Source organism: Macrobrachium nipponense, chromosome 15, assembly GCF_015104395.2.
Source record: "Macrobrachium nipponense isolate FS-2020 chromosome 15, ASM1510439v2, whole genome shotgun sequence".
NCBI lineage: Eukaryota > Metazoa > Arthropoda > Malacostraca > Decapoda > Palaemonidae > Macrobrachium > Macrobrachium nipponense.
Genome location: NC_087208.1, coordinates 15,968,531 through 15,989,064, shown reverse-complemented (window position 1 = coordinate 15,989,064; position 20,534 = coordinate 15,968,531). Strand labels below are relative to the sequence as shown.

Here is a 20,534-nt window from a genome sequence, read left to right as displayed (position 1 = left end):
TTTGGGATGTCTGCCGTGGTCTCTAGTTAAACCTTAAGTGCTTGAACTGGGCATAATGTTTTGTCTGCTAATTCTAGTATACTTTGAACAGGAGATTTCTTTCTTAAAGGAATCCTATTTTTGGCCAGGAATGACAGGCCAGAGGACAATAATAACCGATTGTCAGCTGTTTGTGTGATGTACTGTCCCCATCTAAGAGAGCCAAGTTTGCTAATATGAGCTCCTGATGCTAATGCAATAAAATAAGATCGCATTACTGTTGCTTGCAATTGTGGTTGTACCTCAGGTCCACTGATCGAAGTCCAAGTACCTTGTTCAGGGATAAAGTGATTGAAACACTTCTAGAGCAGATCTTTGTAGTATATAGGACTGCAGAAGGGAAGTGACAACTTATATAGAGTCACATCACGAATTCATAAAACAATGGTTCTGTTAATGCTGCTTAATATTCCATGATTGTTGTAAGTGCAAGGCATTAGTCTTCAAAAATGTATAAGAAATTTTTAAATTGTTTCCCTAGAACTTTTGACTGGGCTCTCGGTATGGATATATCTTCCGTACATACTGGTATTGCCTGATATAGGAAGTCTGTAATTTTTACACTAGGTACCTAGCAATGTTAAGCAAGTAATTTTCATGGTACTATAGTAGATAATATTTAAGAAAATCCACTCATTAAGGTCTTGGCTTAGAAAGGAGGATCCTTATTCGACTTTCATTCCTACTGACGGGGATAAAACAGCAGACAGTTTAGGAATTTATCCCTTTGCCCAACGTAAAGTAATAGGAACCCAATGCCTGCTTGGCCAATTTGGGGCTATCAAGTAAGCTGTTCCTTGGTAAGTTAGGAGTTTGCTTCACACCTTGAAATCCGGAACAATGGCGGAAAAGGGTATATCGTCCTCCATTTGTTCCAGTCTTGTAGGAAGGCATCTCTTGCTGTTGCTTGCCTGGCAGTTTGAGGTTCTCATATGTGGCAAACAGGTCCACTTCCATTTGTGGAAGCATGTAGGCTATTTTCTAAAAGATTGGTTGTCTAACTCCACAATGTTCAGGCTGTCATTTTCAAGGAGTCTTACTATTACATTGAGAGACCCCATAAAATGAATTGCAGACAAATGCCACTTCCTTCCTTGCCCCACCAAAGGATGGCTAGCTTTACCATATTGAGAGGAAGTGAGTATCATCCTGACCTCTTAATATAGGAAATTGCAGTCATGCTGTATAGAACCAACCAAATGTCTCTCTTCTGGAGGTTTGAATTTTCTTATAGATAAAAAGACAACCATCAGCTTCAGGAAATTGATATGACAGTTCCTCAGAGTAGCTCCCAATGCCCTCCCAACCTGTCAACAAGGCATCTGTGTGTATTGTTGTTCATACAGATTGAGGAGTCAGGGTGACCTGTATTGCCAGAGATTCCTTCCGGGATCAAAGGTCGAAACAAGTATCTACCCAACTTTTAAAATCTTTTGATGAGGTCTGTCTCATATCTTGCTAGTTGCATGTGATAGCTAGAATTTGTTCATATTCATCTGTTGTAAACCAAGTATTGGATCTAGTATTAAAGCAAATTGCGATAAGACTGTCATACATTCTAACTGCCCTTTGGAAACTCTCGGCTGTGCAAGGCACTTTTTAAGGACATGCCTTATTCTCTTTTGAGCATGATGGGGAGAGATGAGCCATGAAAAGTTTCCCAACACAGTCCCAGCTACTGAAAGAGTTGGCTGGGTTTGAGGTGGGATTTTGCCAATCTATCATAAAACCTTTTGACTGTAGTCAGTTGACCACTGCTCTTATGTTTTTCAAGCACACTTTTCTTGAGGGACCCAGATCAACCACTCCTCTAGGAGGGCCATTGGTTTTATTTCTGATCTCTCAAAGAACTACCATTACTAACTTTGTCAAGTGAAAAATAGGCCAACAACGGGTGATGTGAACAATGACACAATGACACAGCCTCGGGTGTTATCCAAAAAAATTAAAAACATTAGAACGAGACGAGACGAGACAAGCTTACACAATCATAATATTAACAAGCTGCACCAACGAGATGGTGGGGTGCACAAATGACCTGAGTTACTCAAAAACCACATGATTGTGACATCAGAAAAATGCAATTGCGTGTGTGCATCAGTTTGTGCATCAAACACGGTATGTTTGTGGAAAGATCCAGAACATAGAGTGTGTAAGTTCGTACACACACACATGGATGGAATATAACCCCTTAGGTGGTAATGAATGGGGCAATTAGATGAAAACACTAGTGGTGGTCACAAGAGACTTTGGAAGGCCAAGGGAGGCAAGAAGATCCATCGATTAAGGTAGAGTGATGGGATAAAGTACTTTTAAAAACCAGTCACAATTATTTGTCAGATACTCTGAGAGGGGAAGTGAAGTGCGACACTTAATGTTATTGATGAACTTTAATACTACATTTCTAATAAATGTGATTTCTTTTACAGATGGATTTGGTTTGTCGCTAGCTTAGATGAATTCTCTAGTATTTGACATTTATTTGAGAAAGAATGATGGGTTTCTTTAGACAATGAGAATAGTATGTAACAATTTTAATATAGTGGTACCTCGACATACAAAATTAATCCGTTCAGAGGCGGCCTTCGTAACCTGAGCTTTTCGTATCTTGAACCGCATTTTACATGTAAATTGCCTAATTTGTTCCAAGCCCTACAAAAACACCCTGGTAAATTTTATAATAAAGCTAAATTGACCACTAAACAATGAAATACAACAATTTGGACCATTCAATACCTAACTTAATACGTACTACTAATATGTACCTGTAAATAAAGTGTATTAGTGTACATGGTATACAAGAAATACTGTACATACATACGTATGTATGTAGCAAAATGTGGAACCTTACCTTTCGAGTGAGGCTATCTCCGAAAGTGGCGACAGAGGAGGAGGACAAACGGCAGAAAATTTGTTGCGTAGTACGTACACTTAACTTAACAAAACACATTAAAAATGTCAGGAAACATAAACTAAACTTTACGAAACACATTAGCCCTTAAACGCCGACTGGACATATTTTACGTTGACATTTTTTGTCTCTCGGGTGCCGACTGGACGTATTTTACGTCGACATACAAAAGTTTTTTTAAAAATTCGCGGAAAAATACTTTTAGGCCTACCAGCCGAAAACTCTTGAATCACGCGCCTTGGGGGATGCCGGGAGTTCACGGATCAAGGTGTTGTTTTGTTTACAATCGTTACGCAGGCGCGCAAGCGCGAACTTATTTCTTGCCGCACTAAAAAGTATCTGTGACACATCTCGGAAATTATTTCGTCACTTTGACATAATTTTTGTACCATTTTAAATTAGCCGTTACATGGAGTATTATATATGAAAATGTGCGCATTTTTATGTAGAATACAACAGAAAAATACTCATGATTGTAGCTTTTATCAGTTTTGAGATATTTTCATATAAATAACGATAAGTGCCAAAATTTCAACCTTCGGTCAACTTTGACTCTACTGAAATGGTCTAAAAACGCAATTGTAAGCTAAAACTCTTATATTTTAGTAATATTCAATCATTTACCTTAATTTTGCAACTAATTGGAAGTCTCTAGCACAATATTTCGATTTATGGTGAATTTATGAAAAAACTTTTTCCTTATGTCCGCGCGGTAACTCTTCCTAAAAAAATCATACATGCGATTGTGGTAATGTTTGCACCATTTTAAATTAGCCGTTACATAAAGTTTTATATATGAAAATGTGCGCAATTTCATGCACAATACAAGTAAAAACAACCCATGGTTGTAGCTTTTATCAATTTGAAATATTTTCATATAAAAAATGATAAGTGACAAATTTTCAACCTTCGGTCAACTTTGACTCTACCGAAATGGTCAAAAAACGCAATTGTAAGCTAAAACGCTTATATTCTAGTAATATTCAATCATTTACCTTCATTTTGCAACCAATTGGAAGTCTCTAGCACAATATTTCGATTTATGGTGAATTTATGAAAAAAATAACATTTTCTTTACGTCCGCGCAGTAACTCTTCCGAAAAAATCATATGTGCGATTGTGGTAATGTTTGCACCCTTTTAAATTAGCCGTTACATAAAGTTTTATATATGAAAATGTGCGCAATTTCATGCAGAATACAACAATAAATAATTGAAGGTTGTAGCTTTTCTCATTTTTGAAATATTTGTATATAAATCATGATAAATAGAAAAAAAACCCACGCTCGGTCAAATTTGACTCTACCGAAATGGTCGAAAAAAACGCAATTGTAAGCTAAAAACTCTTACAAGTGTGCCTAGTTAAATAATTCAGTCATTTATCTTCATCTTGAAACAAATTCGAAGTCTCTAGCACAATATTTAGATTTATGGTGAATTTAAAAAGAAAACTTTCCTTCCCTCCGCGCACGGATTCTCCGCCACAAATCTCCGAAATGCGTACGTCCCATTCTCGGAATATTTGCTCCGTTTCATATTAGGCATTTCATAGAGTTTTAATGATGAAAATGTGCGCAATTTTATGTAGAATAAAACCAAAAATATTTGAAGGTTGTAGCTTTTCTTATTTCCGAAATAATTGCATATAAAAAAATATATATAAAAAAATTCGACATTCGGTCAACTTTAACTCGTCAGATATGGTCGAAAACTGCATTTGTAAGCTAATACTCTTACAGTATGGTAATATTCAATCATTTGTCTTCATTTTGAAAGAAATTGGAAGTCTCTAGGACAATATTTAGATTTATGGTGAACTTTTGAAAAAAATATTTGTTTACGTCTGCGTGTTACAAATTCATGCATTTATTTTTTTATAATATTTTCTCTGTGTTGCTTTTATCGTTTTACAATGTGTTATATACCAAAATGATCACAATTTAGTGTACATCACAACAAAAAAAAATTAACTCGTTATCTTTAACCGTTTTGCGCACAGCGCGATTTGAATACAATTATATATGAAATTTTGTTTTTGTGCTATCATATATCACATTATTTATATATGATAATGTTAATTTTCTTCATTTCTGATGGTTGCATACTAAACTTCAGCCAATGACGAAAAAAGGAGCCAAAAATGAACTGTTAATCTTGAAAACTAAACGCGCTGTGATATTTGGAAAAAAATATTTTTTCCGCTTCCGCGCTCACTCCGAGACCGCCTCGGCACACGGAAGGTGATTTTTAATATACCCCTTCGGCGTTTAAGGGTTAAAATACTGCTTCGGCATTTAAGGGTTAAAAAGGGATACCCACACTCCTTTCCTAGTTTGCATGATAGGTATTAGGATAGTAAATACATCAGAGATGTCTCTTTCGAAGAGGTTTCTTGATTTACAGGGTGGTCATCAAGAGACAGTATCTTAAACCACTACTGCCATGAACTCGAACAAATTTAACTACACTGTGTATCAGGTGGTATGGTTAGTCCTGACCCCATAGGCACTACAGCAGGAAACCAGGGGTCTTTCTAAAGTGTGGGTATGCTGACTATCGCTGGGGAAGGTGCAACAAGACTACAACCATACCCAGCATAATTAGGTAAGTCATAACAGAACTTCCCCCTAAAAATGTACGTTCTTGTTTAGTTTCTTGTTTTTTGTTACCAAACCTTGTGGTTTGACCCTGTGGGTTGTTGGGATTAAAATTTTGAGAGCTTAAGCCTTGCATCACCTGTTGATTTCTTTGTAAAGCTTCTTGACGAAGACAACAAGCAAGTACACTATAAAAAAAAGTCTGTTGTAGGAAAAATATATTTTTGGCAGTCTCTGTTGAGTCCTCAAAATCCTTCTATTTCCCTGGCAAAAAGGTATGGGATTTGGGCAAGGTATCATCCTGCATTGACCAACAGAGAGTAATGGTTTATTGTTTTTAACTGGCTCGGTCGTAAACAAGATGGCTGACATGCATGTGCATTGGACACTTCTTGCAGATTTTGATGTGGGAAAAACTGGGCACAGCCTTGCTGAAGATAAAAAAAAATGCCATTTTGTCTGAGTCCATTCTACTTTATCACGTGTCATAGTGTTTAGCATTACCACACAATACCCAGATACAAGCCCAGGCTAGAAGATACAGTAGTACCTCGAGATACGAAAGGCTCAACTTACGAAAAATCCAAGTTACGAAAGCCAATGTGAAAAATTTTACTGCTCTACATACAAAAAGTTTTCAAGATACGAAAGGTTTCTGAAAGTCCGAGATTCTCCCGATAACAATTTTGAAACTCGCGCCGCACGCCGCCATCTTAGTGCTAGTAGACTCGCCACCATCCTCCTGCTCTCCCATTGGTTCCTGATGCTAGCCAAGCCATGAGATCCTTCTCTCTGATTGGACAGCATCCCTCCCATCATGCATCTTCTATACGTACGCGCTGGCGTCCCTTAGCTCGGCCACTCCGCACCCGAAACTTTACTGTACGCAATCGGCATTCGTTCGCCCAACGATTTCGTTAGTAACGTAAATTCGTTAGTGATTTCGTTGCAGCTACATATTATTGTGTTGTGCGAAGACTGTATTATTACGTATTTGTGTAACTTTACATAAAATTAACATAGTCATGGGTCCCAAGAAAGTTGAAATTCACGGAAAGAAAGAAGCGCATGCTGTCTCTGGAGACAAAGATGGAGATCATAAAGAAGTATGAAGCTGGTATGCGATTGAGTGTGATCGCAAAGGAATACGGCCGTAATCCGTCGACAATAGGCACCATCCTTAAACAGAAGGATGCCATCAAAGCAACTACACCATCGAAGGGCATCACTATTTTGTCCAGCAAGAGGAGCCATGTGCACGACGAGATGGAACGGCTGCTCCTCATCTGGATAAAAGACAAAGAAATCGCTGGCGATACAGTAACGGAGACAGCAATCGCTCACAAGGCCAGTGCTATTTTCGGCGATTTGATTGAGCAGGCGGAAGATGAGGGAGGGGAAGGGACTTCAACGCCAACCCCAGAGTTCAAGGCTTCGCATGGCTGGTTCGAGAAATTTCGTAAACGGACTGGCATCCATTCGGTGGTGCGTCATGGGGAGGCTGCCAGCTCGGACACGAAAGCGGCCGAAGCATTTAAGAAGACTTTCGACGAGATGATGACCAAGGGCGGCTACAGTTCTCAGCAAGTCTTCAATTGTGATGAGACTGGCCTTTTTGGAAAAAAATGCCTCGTCGGACGTACATCACGGAGGAAGAGAGGAAGCTACCCGGGCATAAGCCTATGAAAGACAGGCTTGCGCTTGCACTTTGTTCAAACGCCAGTGGGGATTGCAAGGTGAAGCCCCTACTGGTGTATCATTCTGAGACTCCTCGAGCCTTCAAGGCCCACAAGGTGCTGAAGGAGAAGCTTCCAGTGATGTGGAGGGGCTAATGCAAAAGGCCCATGGGTAACGAGGCTTTTGTTCACGGAGTGGGTAAATCTGTGTTTCGGCCCGACTGTGAAGAGTTTTTTGGAAGAGAAGCGCCTCCCCCTGAAATGTCTGCTGGTGTTGGACAATGCCCCTCCCACCCTCCTGGCCTCGAGGAAGATATCCTAGCGGAGTATTCCTTCGTTAAGATTCTTTTTCTTCCGCCCAACACCACCCCTCTCCTCCAGCCCATGGACCAGCAAGTGATTGCGAACTTTAAGAAGCTGTACACGAAACATCTTTTCAAGAGATGTTTCGACATCACCGATACCACAAACCTCACCTTGCGTCATTTGGAAGGAGCATTTGGGGCGACATCGTCATTTGCATCCGACTCATTGACCTAGCTTGGCAGGAGGTTTCGAGGCGAACCTTGAATTCCTTGTGGAGGAAACTCTGGCCTGATGCCGTATCCGCCAGAGGACTTCGAGGGATTCGACGTGGGCGAAGCTTGGTACTGCAGAGTCAGAAACAGTTGATGATCCCGAAACTGTTTTGGAACCAGATCTTGATGAGATCGTTGCACTCGGTAAGTCCATGGGGCTGGTCGTCGACGAGGACGACATCAACGACCTTCTCGAGGAGCACCAAGAGGAGCTTACGACGGATGGCCTGAAGGAGTTGGAGGCCATGCAACTTAAACGTCGTTCAAGAGGAGTTCTCTAGCAGCGGCGAGGAAGAGGAGGAGGAGCCTATGACAACGCAGAAATTAAGGATATTCTAGGCGCTTTTCATAAAGTGCAATTGTTTATCGAAAAAAAAGACACCCCGAAAAGGCTCACACAGGTCGTGCTTGCGCAGTCGATGACGTTTGCTTGAGTCGTTTCAGGAACATTGTGAAAAGTAGGCAGAAGCAATCTTCCTTGGATCGTTATTTTTAAAAGAGGCCTTCAGCATTAGCAGGAGTAAGCAAAAAGGAAGAACCAAGTGATAAAAAACAGAAAGTTGAAAGCAAAAAGGAAGAACCAAGTGATGAAAACAGAACGTTGAAAGCGGTGATGAAGTTGAAATTCTGTAAAAAAAAAAAAAAAAAAAAAAAAAAAAAAAAAAAAAAAAAAAAAAAAAAAAAAAAAAAAAAAAAAAAAAAAAAAAAAAAAAAAAAAAAAAAAAAAAAAAAAAGCCTACGTAAAAGTAAAAAAAAAAACAAAAGTTAAAAAATAAAAAAAAGAAGAAAAAAAATGTTTACGTAATTTCTAGATTTTTTGTAAGTTTAAGTGTTACAGTTTTGTTAAAGTGTTTCGTAAATTTTAGTTTTTATGGTTTTCCTTAAATTTTTTGTGTGTTTTCATAAAGTTAAGTGTACGTACGTACGTACGTTATCTGCCGTTTGTCCTCCTCCTCCTCTGCCGCCACTATCGGAGATAGCCTCACTCGAAAGGTAAGCTTCCACATTTTACGTTACAGTAATAATATTTCTTGTACACTAATATACACTTTATTTACAGGTTTTCAATTTTTATTCTTAATTTAGGTATTGAATGGTCCAAATTGTTGTAGTATTTCATTGTTTATAGGTCAATTTAGCTTTATTATGAAATTTAATGGGGTGTTTTGGAGGGCTTGAAACGGATTAGCCATTTTAACAGGTAAAATGTGTTCTTCCAAGATACGAAAAACTCATTATACGAAGGCCGCCTCGGAACGGATTAATTTCGTATCTCGAGGTACCACTGTATTTCTTTGATATTAGTCTAGTCACCATGGAGAGTGCTGGCATACCATGGAGGGTAACTCCTTTCAGGACTCAACAGTGTCTACCAAAAATAGGTTTTTCCTATGTCAAAACCTGTTTTTTACATTCCAGAACTCCGGGCATTATGGCCACACCAACATTTTTCCAGTGGTTATAACAAAAGAAAATTTCAAATTAACAGTAAGGAATTCTTAACTTTTTAATTTTTATACATTCTTTTACACAATTTTCAAGCTCCCACATACAGTACAGGGCTGTATACAAGTGGATAAAGAATATTTGAACATTTTTGGAGGAAATTCTACAAGATCATGGATGCACACCTCACCAGAAGAAAGGTATGTAAATCAATTGGGAAGTTTTCAAAACAACCAAAGGATTCAAGGTAAGGCTTTTATCTTTTTTATTTTTTTTTTATTTTAATAAATTTTTTAATATGGTGTTCCAACTTATGTTGTTTGCCATCTTCCGTTGTGCCTCAGGAATGGAACCCCGACATAACCCAGGGACTGCCTGTATTAGAAGCCAAGGCTTTTATACAAGAAGACTGAGGTGGGAACTTCCCCTTGCCTTGCCTGACTGGGCCAGATGGGTCAGGCCACTATCATGGGACCCCTGGGTTGCTCTCTTTGAAGAGCAGGAAGGGTTAAGGGAACACCTGCATGCTTTCTGCTAACCTTCTCTCACAGGACCCAGCTGGCAGCCAGAACTGGAAGGTCTTGCACAGCCTCCAAGTGATCATTTAGAACAGACACACTCCCAAAGAGGCCTAATGAGGGCCAGAGCTCCCCAAGTCCCTTGGTCTCCACAGCACCTGCAACAAAGGTTGGGCTAGGTGAGGCAGCATCCCTATGCACCAAGAGCGAGTGTTCACCCATGGACAACTCCTCTGAGTGAAGAGAGACTGCTAGAGGAACCGGGCTGATCATTTTCCTTCCTTCAGCTGCTCTTTACCAAATAGCAGTAGGAGTTGGTGAGGGGGAGACCCCTCCTTTGGGAGTAGTAACAGCACATGGAAGTTTGGCTGGAGGTAAGAAGGATCCAAAGAGAATCTTCAGTGTCACTGACAGAATATCACACTCAGATGACACTGTAGAAACTTTCCTCTCTCTCTTTTTCCTCCTAGAAACCAGACCAACTTTTCAGAAAGCCTGATCTGGCACTGTGAACATGACTCTTGGTTATGCCTACAGCACGACACAAGCATTATGAGGATCAATCTTGATAGAAAAGAGAGAAACAATTTACACGGCCTGTCCTTCCCTGGGCAGCACCCAATAATTTGTAATTTCCTATCCACAGTAGAGGTTTATATATTAATTCAACAATTACAAAATATATTTCAAATATAACAAAAATAAAAAGCATAGTAAATGAACAGCAGTCAAGCAGAGAAGCGCAGCAATCTTCATATGACAGCAGTTTAAAGCAAAGTGAAATGCAGACTGACGAGTGGGCAAGGCCTCCCCCTACCATCAATAGTTAACGACCTTATCTGGAAGTTTAACAGCCATTTCAGCTCGCGTCTGCAAGCTAAATTCTATGTAAAGGCGAAGGTATGAACTTGTGTAGGTGTTTTTATTTTGTGTACGGTATAATGTGTTTTACAACATTTGGGGCAAATGAAAAACACTGTGTAGCAAGCCATATTGCATGTTGCGTATGAGAGAAAAAGAAAGGGTTACTACTTTTTTGTGTACAATGTAATTTGGGGAAATGATTAAAAAGAGTTTGTGTAAACTATTGTATTGCATTGAAAATGAGAAAAAAAAAATGGTTTACTTTTTTGTGTACAGCATGATGTATTTTACATAGTTTGCAGCAAATGATAAACATAGTGTAGCCTGCTGTACTGTGTGTCACGTTCAAGATAAAAAGGGGTTAATTTGTTTTTGTGCAAGATGTATTTAGGGGAAAAGGATAGAAATTGTTTGTGCAAACTATTGTACTGTGCTGCATAGACATGAAAAAAGACGTTTGTATTTTTACAGCAATTGAAAAAAAAGTGTAGTCTACCATACTGAGTGTCGCATAGAAGAGAAAAAGAAGGGGTTTGTTTCTTTTGTTTTTAAATGCAGTATTTATGGTTTATTTTGTTAAAAATATGGGAAAATAAGGTAAGATAGTTGCTGTTTACATAAGTTTACAAGGATATTTAGTGTTTACAGTTATGCTGTAATGATGAGGTTAGGCAAGGAAGGGTATGAAGTTTCCCTTGCACATGCCAAGATTTTTTTACTTGCCTTTATCCAAAAGGGCCTTGGCTCTACTAATCCGGATAATCAAGGGATTACTGCACTTGGTGAAGTTTTAAAAAAAATATGTATATATACTTGTATCAAAAAACAAAAATAGGGCTCATCTGCAGTGCTACTCAATGACATGCAGAGCACCAATTTTCCTAATTAAAGTAACATCCCAAAAGAAATCTTAATCAATTTTTTCCCCTAACAGATCCAAAAGCTATCATTTACAAAATATCTTTTGTTAAGAGTAAACTCTAGTAATAAAATTTTACTTACTTCTGAGTATGATCATTGAAGAGAATCCATTCTAATATACCAACAAAACCACCATTAGCTTTAAAACGTTCATCGAAGCTGAAGGTAAACTTGCCCTGGGATAAAAATTAGGATTAAAATATTGGTATTTATTAAATATAATAAGCATTTAATGAATATTATGAACATTTTCATAAAATTTGGAATACTTACCTACTATTAAAGATAGCTTATATCTCCACATTGATAGGTAAGACAGCACTGAACAAAAAATTGATGGCCACCCGGATGACTGTTTAGTACACCTGATCTCCATCTGGTGTGTTATGAATGTTTTATCTCTTGTCTGAATTCTCACTGACAACCTACAAAGTTGTGGGGAGGCTGGTTGGGGTCTACTTAAACAGTAGGTTAGCATCCAAATAATTAATTTTATCATGAAAATTTATATCATTTGGGATGAATCTTTCCTACTGTTAAATACAGTTGATTCTCAAATTCAGAAGAGGATGGTAGGTAGTACAACTAGGCAAAATCCACTCAGCCAATCGAACTAAAGGTTTCTTGCATGAAGCCCAAACATTCTTACTAGGTCTGGAATCCTTTCTGGATCTTTTTGCTGCCAGATTCTGTTCAGGGAGCAAGGCTCTTATAGGTGTTCAGCAAAGAGCAGCCTTGTGGAGAAAACCACTCCAATTCACCCAGAATGAAACAGAAGCAGTGTGAGGGGATACTGTGACAGGTTCCATAAGCCCTATAAAACCACAGTCAACTAAAAATAACTACTGTTATGCTCCTACACAATATATGTATATGTACCTTCGCGCTTCCCCAAAATATTAAAAGCCACGATTTAAAATACAGCCTAAATGAATGCTCTTCAAGGGAGCATGTGCTGCCTTCCTCTCTCACATAACGTCATTTTATAAATTTGCTCATAAATATACCAAGGGGTTGCTGTTGGTTTTAGTTCTTATCTTTTATGGTAGTATGTCAGTTATACTTGTAATTTTGATAATGTAGGCACTGTCTCGTCTACAAGGATTACCCTTTCCATGGTCTATCCAGAGCTCCAAGTTGACCAGACTATGTCAAAGAATTCTCTTAATTGGTCTTGTGGCTGGGTATTGTGTCATATGATACACATTACATTATAACACGTGATAGAGTATAAATGGGCTCAAGATAAGAGGGTACTTTCTATTATCCTCAGTGAATGCTAATATACTCAGTTTACCTACTACAAAATGCAAGTAGAAGAAGAAGTGGTTCTGCGAATACACACAGTCATAGTTTACATACGACCAAAATCTGACGGAGTTGCCATTTCCTTTCTGGTCGGTCAAGGACTTCGCTTATTGGTTCAGCTAAGTGCATAATTGTAAGTTCCAGTTAAAAATTATTTAGTTAGACTGAAGCAATGATTTATTGTGTCAAAAGCCATAATCAGCTTGTTTCAGCAGCACACGTCGATTATAATTCATGATAGTTAGGCTAGCTCCGAGAATTTCATTCTTCACTTAGCTATTGATTTTATTACTGAGGTTCATGGAAATATATAAGTGGAAGGCTAAGTGTACAATTTTAAGTTTCAGTTAAAATTTTTTTAGCTTATAATGTGGAACAATGACTTGATTGTGCATGAAAAGCCATAAACCGTCGTTTTTCACCAGTACACATCGGCGCTAACAATTAATGTTCATTTGGTCTGAGAGTTTCTGTCTTTGCTTATTGATTTCAACACTTTAGTTCATGGAAACATCAAAGTTAACAGCTAAGTGCATAATTTCAAGTTCCAGTTCAAACATTTTTTAGTTTGGACCATGGGACAATGGTTTTATTGTCCGTAAAAAGTTGTAAACCGACTTTTTTGCCAGTACACATTGGCGCTTCTTACGTTTTGTGATCATTAGCTATTTGTAGAAGTGAAAATTGTTTTGAAGAATTTATCATTCTATTTGGAAATTTTATCTAAAGAAATGTTCAACAATTATTATTAATACAGATAATCCTTTCAGATAATGATGTCAGCAATAGCTTACCAGGCAGTGAGAATATGTTAGCTAGACAGTAGCAGATATTGTCTGTAGCCTATAACCTAGGATTATATATCCTTAAAGGTGAACAAAAATAACCTGGGTTAGGCAGTAACCTGAACTAAGGTCACATTTAAGGACATAACTTGTTAGGTTATGGGCCTAAGGTGGCAGTAGCCTAAGTTTACACCAAAGACCTTAGGATTAGATAAAAGGCTACAGTCATTTTTCCTTTTCATTATATCCTGAATACTTAAGCAGTCTTAATACAATACGCTATAATGTGCATATCCTTAAAATGGACTAAATAATCTAGAATGATTAGACAATAACCTGCTAGCCTAGCTATAGTTGACCAAAAACAGTTAATTAATCAGGATTAGACAATAACCTATACACTAGGCGATTGTCTAACTATAAAGTTTCACATTACGTAGTAAGTTACTGTTTTCTGGGCTCGACCTGTGAAATGTCCCTATAGCACTCATTTCTAGGTATAAATAAATGCTAAATATAACAGAGAAAAAAAGCCATATGGAATGCTAGAGTTACTACCTCCAGCTCACTCACCCTCATAGGGTGTCGGTATAGCACAGGGGCGAGTGGAAACCACTATCACAGATGCTTTGCCAATTAGAAGTCTCCTCTCTCAAAATCCCCCTCTAGAGAGGTGCCGTTACAAAGTCTACCTTCCGCTCGCTACTACTACCTCTGCCAGAAACCCTCATAACTGAATTAGCACTCATCGTGTCTGCACGCGCTGTTTTTGCTGTCTCCAGGAAGTGTTTTTGCAAAGCATCATGTCTTCCCTCGACCAAGAAGCTTCTTCATCTAAGTTGAGTATTCCATTTATTGTTTTTGAACACGTTGGGGCAACGATGCATCCATATTTGGCCCTTATTTTAAGACTCTTGTTCATGGGAGCCGGGTATGACGCTCTTACGAATCCGCCATTTTGGATGCACGGTGCTCATGCATGTATATTTCTAGTTTAGTTTTCGATTATAGTCTTTCGATTATATTTGATGAGGTTGGAAGTTCTTCACGATGTCCTACCCTAGCCTATCCGACCAGACCTAGGCTAGGTTTTGGAGGGTAGGCTAAGCGGGCTTTGTATATCCCACCACCCTTAGTGGCTCCTAGTACTGCCAACCCAACCAGGCAAATATGTTTGCTTGGAGGGTGGCCCAGGACTAGAGAGTTCCTCTCTTGTTACGTATGTAGGGGTTAGGCCTATCTAACCTGACCAGATCGGTAGATTTGATTTTGGAGGGTTAAGTTAGGTTCTAGGCGTCCTCTTCATGATGTCCTTATAGGAGCCATCTTAGCCTACCTGACCGGATCTGTACCGATTTCGGAGGGTTGGGGTGGGATCTTATCTGGGTGCGGTTTTCTTCCCCCCCCTTTTTTCAATAATTCCTCATAAATTATTTTATGAATTAAATTTTGTTGAGCGTAGCCTGGGCCATTGCCCCCTTTAGGATGCCTGTTGGCCTACCGTCTTCTGCCCCCTTTAGTAGTAGGCTAGTTAAAAGCTTCTCGAGAAGTGGTATTCACTGATCAGTTGCTGTGGCCAGGCGATCACGACTAGTCCACTCTCCTCCGGACATCACCCCCCCATCCCGGACTCGTTCTGGCGCTGCTTTGTTAGCTCACTGCCCAAGTAATCCTACCGATGAACAACAGCTAGAGCGTAGAGCACGGTCCTGGGGATTAGTCGGAGGAGATTGGGGGATTAGTAGATTATGTAATCTCTGTTGGTATGTCTCCGGGCTTGTGTTTTTTCTGGCGAGGTGTGGTCTACCATCACACCCGCCAGGAGGCTATACACCGGAATTTACGTACCGCTGTTCTGCCGCTCTGTTTTCCGTACTTCTCTAGTGTTATCGCTGCTTCCCCACTCCGGTGAGGGCAGAACTAGGCTTAAAGATGCGTTTCTAATTGACTTGGAACTACTACTCTTCTCTGGTGCGATCAGACTCTGGCTTAGGTTTTACCTATTTTCCCTGTTCTGCTCGTATCAGGCCAACCCCGCCGGTTATAGCTATTGTGATAACGAGATTATGGATTCCAGAGTAGGCGGAGACATTCAGAGCTTAATTTTAAGAAAAATTTTTTATGTAGCTTCTGTTGGTATCTCTCCGGGCCTGTGTTTATTCCGGCGAAGTGTGGTCTACCATCACATGCGCCAGGATGTATACACCGGAGTTCTACGTACCGTTGTTTCCGCCGCTCTGTTTTCCGTCTTCTATGTTATCGCTGCTGCCCACTCCGGTGGGGGTGGAACTGGGTGCAGAGAATGCGCTTCCAACTGGTTGGGAATTGTTACTCTACTCTGGTGCGATCAGACTCAGGCTTAGGTTTTGCCTTGTTTCCCTGTTCTGCTCGTATCAGGCCCACTCCGCCGGTTATAGCTTTATTAATAACAAGTAATTTGAAGATTATAGTTGATATTACCTTTAGCTGGTTAAGTAACTAGTTTAAGTGTACACATACCGCCAGAAATAACTCTGGCGGCATTATTTGACGATACTCATGTATCTTTCCCACCTACAAATGGTTCGCTGCCAGGAGGTGGGGTGCCCAGCCGTCCTTTATAAACCGTATGGGCATGAGGTCTGCCGGTCTCGTGCCAGCTGCGTCATCCACCTGGAGGGACACGTGGTCTGGTACCCAGAAGCCTGCATGGTGTGTTACGGCCTTAAGGCCTGGGTAGTGGGGTTTGGAAGGAACATGGAATTCGGCCAACTCTATGTGCTGTTGGAGGAGATGTGCTCCCTCCTCTACCCGAATGCCAAGGTTTCGGCAGCAGTAGCGGCTCCCATCATAGAGCGGATCCGCCAAGAGACCCAAGCCTCCCCGTAGGACCAAGAGGGCTTGTGCGATGACATGACGGAGGAGGTGGCGGCCATCAGCCTGCACCGGGAGCCCATGGCCATCGAGGACCAGGAGGAAGGTAGGGAGGTAAGTGAGGCAGGTAGTCGTGGGGCTAACGTTCTCTCCTTCAGCCCAACTCCTTCTCCTTCTTCTTCTTTTTCAGGGCTTCTCTGGGAAGTCCCCATGGTGAAAACCTTGGAGACGAAGTCTCTGCCGAAGGCAGTTAGACCAGCCAAGCCTTCTCCGGCAGGCTCCGCCAGGTCGTCACTGGCCCCCAAGCCTTCGACTTCCTCGGCCAAAGCTACTCCCCCACCCAAGGGGTTGAGAGCTAAGACTTCTAAAGCCAGACCGACGGAGTGCGGCTTCGACCAGGAAGCTTTCGCCACTCTTCTCATGCAGAAGATGAGCGAAGTAGTGGACTCGAGACTTCAATAAATGTCCACTCAACTCACCTCTGGTCTAGAGACATCTGGACAGTCCATCCTGTCTCTGACCCAAAGATTACAAGCCCAGGAGGAATTGGTGACCGGATTTATCCAGTCTGGAAGCACACCGCAGTCCTTTGCGGTGCCGGACGCATCCAAGCTCCCACTATTTGAGAATAGCAACCCATGGCGGTTGGCTATACATGCTCCATTTTCAGGGGGCAGGTTTACAATTGAGGGTTGCAGAACCCGACCCGTGGAAGGCTATGAGTTCTTCCCGCCGGGCCTACAATTCCCCTTCCCGGGCTACGCTAGACTAGCCGAGGAAGCGTTGGTCAGGGTAGACAAGGTCCCAAAAGAGACAATGATCTACCCTAAAGATCAGGCTCAGTCGGCATGGGTCCACACCCTTATGGAATGGGAGTGCGTCAACACCAAGTTGACGCCTCCCAAAGGTTGCTATACCATGTCCGTAGCGCCGGATAACGTCCCGACTCCTTGCACATCAAAGATTGCAGAATTGACACTGCAAGCCGGAATGGAGGATAAACCCATGCCTCAGCTAAGAGACGGAGGCTACCTCTTTGCTCTTTCTCGGAGATCTGGAGTGTTGGGTTGGCGCTCAGGCAACGTTCACAGTGGGCAAACTCTACCCGGAGTGTGCCTCCACACAATTCAGTGAACGTTTGCCTAGAATTCCAGACACCATGATTAAGGCAGAATTCGAAGCAAGATGCAGGCTGAGCAGGTCAATTAACTCAGTCACCAATGCAGAGTTGACAGCTTCTGTCTTTGCAGAGGAGCCTCTATTCCGGGTCCTGACGAAGTCGCTGCTGCAGGCTTATCAATCGAGCTGTATGATTTCATAGTGGCTAGACGAGCCTGCAGGAAGCATGTCTTTGCTAATGCCTCCATCAGACATGAGCCTAACAAGCTCATAAAGGCATCGATCTGGGGGGCCAACCTCTTTCCTGAGGACGTGGTTAACAGCGTCCTCAGCAAGGCAGCTAGGGGTAACCAGAACCTTCGTGTCCGCTGGGGACTTCCCTTCAAAAGGAAGTTCGAGACCCCCGGACCACAACCCAAAAGTAGGAAGAGGCCTAGGAAGTATCAGCCTTTCCAGACCTCTCAGCCTCAAGCAGTGGTACAGGCAGTTCCTGTCTCCCAAATGAGCAAGCCTTTGACATCCAAGGCACAACCACAACAGCAGTTTGTTCTGCTGCAGAGTCAACCGACTCAACAGCCCTCGAGTTCGGCTGCCCTTGTGACTTCCCCAGCCTCCAACGCCTTCTTTGAAACACAGGGGGCATTTCGAGGCTATAATAGGCCCGCAAGGGGTAGTAGGGCCAGAGGTGCTTACTGGTAGAGAGCTGGCTCTAGAGTTCTCTCAAGAGGCAGAGGCTTCAGAGGAGGCAGAGGAAGTAAGACCTCAACCAGTCAATGAGTCTCTGCAGGTAGGCAGGAGACTACCTCTCCCGGGACCATTGGACCTTCAGTACGTGGGCCCACAGTATTGTATTGAAAGGTCTGGGGTGGAGATGGAAGAAAGGGCCTCCTCCACCAGTCAGTTTCCATCAGATTCCAATGACAGACCTCCTAGACTATGCCAAAGACTTTCTTCAAAAGAAGGCAATAAAGAAAGTCAGTCACCTGAAATTTCAAGGACGTTTGTTCAGTGTACCGAAGAAGGACTCGGACAAACGAAGAGTGATTCTGGACTTGTCCCGTCTCAACTCATACATTCAATGCGACAAGTTCTGCATGCTAACCGTCTCGCAGGTGCGGACCTTACTTCCCCGTGGGGTCGTCACTACCTCTAACGATCTTACAGACGCTTACTATCATGTACCGATAGCAAGAAACTTCTCTCCATACCTAGGCTTCAAACTAGGAACACAAGCTTACTCGTTCAGAGTCATGCCACTCGAGCTCAACATAGCGCCCAGAATATTCACCAAACTAGGAGAGACAGTAGTACAGGAACTAAGAGCTCAGGGGGTGATGTTAGTAGCTTACCTAGATGACTGGCTTATTTGGGCAACCAACGACGAGGAATGTCGCAAGGCAACAGCCAAAGTAATAAAATTCCTAGACTACCTGGGTTTCCAGATAAACAAGGAAAAGTTCCGTCTCATTCCGGCGTCTCGCTTTCAATGGTTGGGAATTCAATGGGACCTAACCACACACAAACTACTCTTCCGCCAAAGAAGTGCAGAGAGATAGCAAAAGCTACGAGACAATTCCTCAAGAACAAACGGGCTTCTCACCGTACCCAAGAGAGAATCTTAGGTTCACTTCAGTTTGCTTCAATAACAGATGTTCCGTTGAAAGCCAGACTGAAGGATATCAATCGGGTTTGGCGGAAAAGAGCCAACAACAAGTTCAGAGACAAAATCTCCCTGATTCCGCCAATTCTAAGGAAAAGACACCGCCCATGGACGGAAGTCCGGAGTCTTTCCAAATCAGTGCCACTACAATTTCCCCTGCCGTCTCTGATAGTCCACACGGACGCCTCTCTGAACGGATGGGTTCAGAGAGGTTCAAGGAACATGGTCGACAACATTCCGCCAGTTCCACATCAACGTACTAGAGGCAATGGCCATTTTTCTGACCCTGAAACGACTAGCTCCGGCCAGGAACATTCATATCAGACTAGTCTCGGACAGCGCAGTAATAGTTTATTGCATGAACAGAGGAGGCTCCAAGTCGAGCCCAATAAATCATGTGATGATTGCAATTTTTTCGTTGGCAATGAAACATCACTGGCACCTGTCAGCTACTCACCTGGCAGGAGTACGGAATGTCATCGCGGACTCACTGTCCAGAACAACTCCACTGGAGTCGGAGTGGTCCTTGGATACAAAATCATTCAATTGGATTTGCCAACAAATCCCGGGCCTTCAGGCAGACCTGTTCGCCACGGAGTACAATCACAAACTTCCGTGTTATGTGGCTCCCAATTTGGATCCTCTGGCTCACGCCACAGATGCGATGTCCATAGACTGTAACAATTGGCAGAAGATTTACCTATTTCTGCCAATAAACCTCTTGCTGCTTGCTGAAAGTTCTACACAAACTCAGATCTTTCAGAGGACAGATAGCATTGGTAGCACCCAACTGGCCGAAGAGCAATTGGTTTCCTCTTCTACTAGAGTTGAAACTCTGTCCCAGACGGATTCCCAACCCAAAAACGACTCAAATAGTACAAACTCAGACTGCGTCAGCTTCCTCAAGAATTCTGAATGCCCTAACTTTATGGACTTCATGAAGTTTGCGGCACAGAAGGATGCTAGTATTGACTCACTAAACACCCTGTTCGTGGAGTCAGACAAAAGAGAATCAACACTCAGGCAGTATGATTCGGCAGTAAGGAAGCTAGCCATCTTTCTATAAGAATCAGATAGTCCAGAAGATGACCACGAATCTGACAATTTCATTTCAGTTTAGCTTTAATATTGATCTAACAGATTCGTATTTCTTGTCTATCCCTAGAGCATGTGCTCGTCAGAGACCGGTAGACCGCCCTCACACGGTCTCCTGGTTTTTAAATGACGTACTCAGGTTGGCTTCAGATACTGATAACGAAT

General features: G+C 41.7%; 1 protein-coding gene across 1 annotated transcript in view; it reads right to left on the bottom strand.

The window, feature by feature from the left end:
• Window positions 1-20,534, bottom strand: part of LOC135227001 (acid ceramidase-like) — a 291,051-nt gene that overhangs the window by 58,639 nt on the left and 211,878 nt on the right. The window contains exon 7 of the mRNA XM_064266731.1: window positions 11,631-11,725. Coding sequence (XP_064122801.1) covers window positions 11,631-11,725 — 95 coding nt within the window. The remainder of the gene's footprint in view (window positions 1-11,630; window positions 11,726-20,534) is intronic.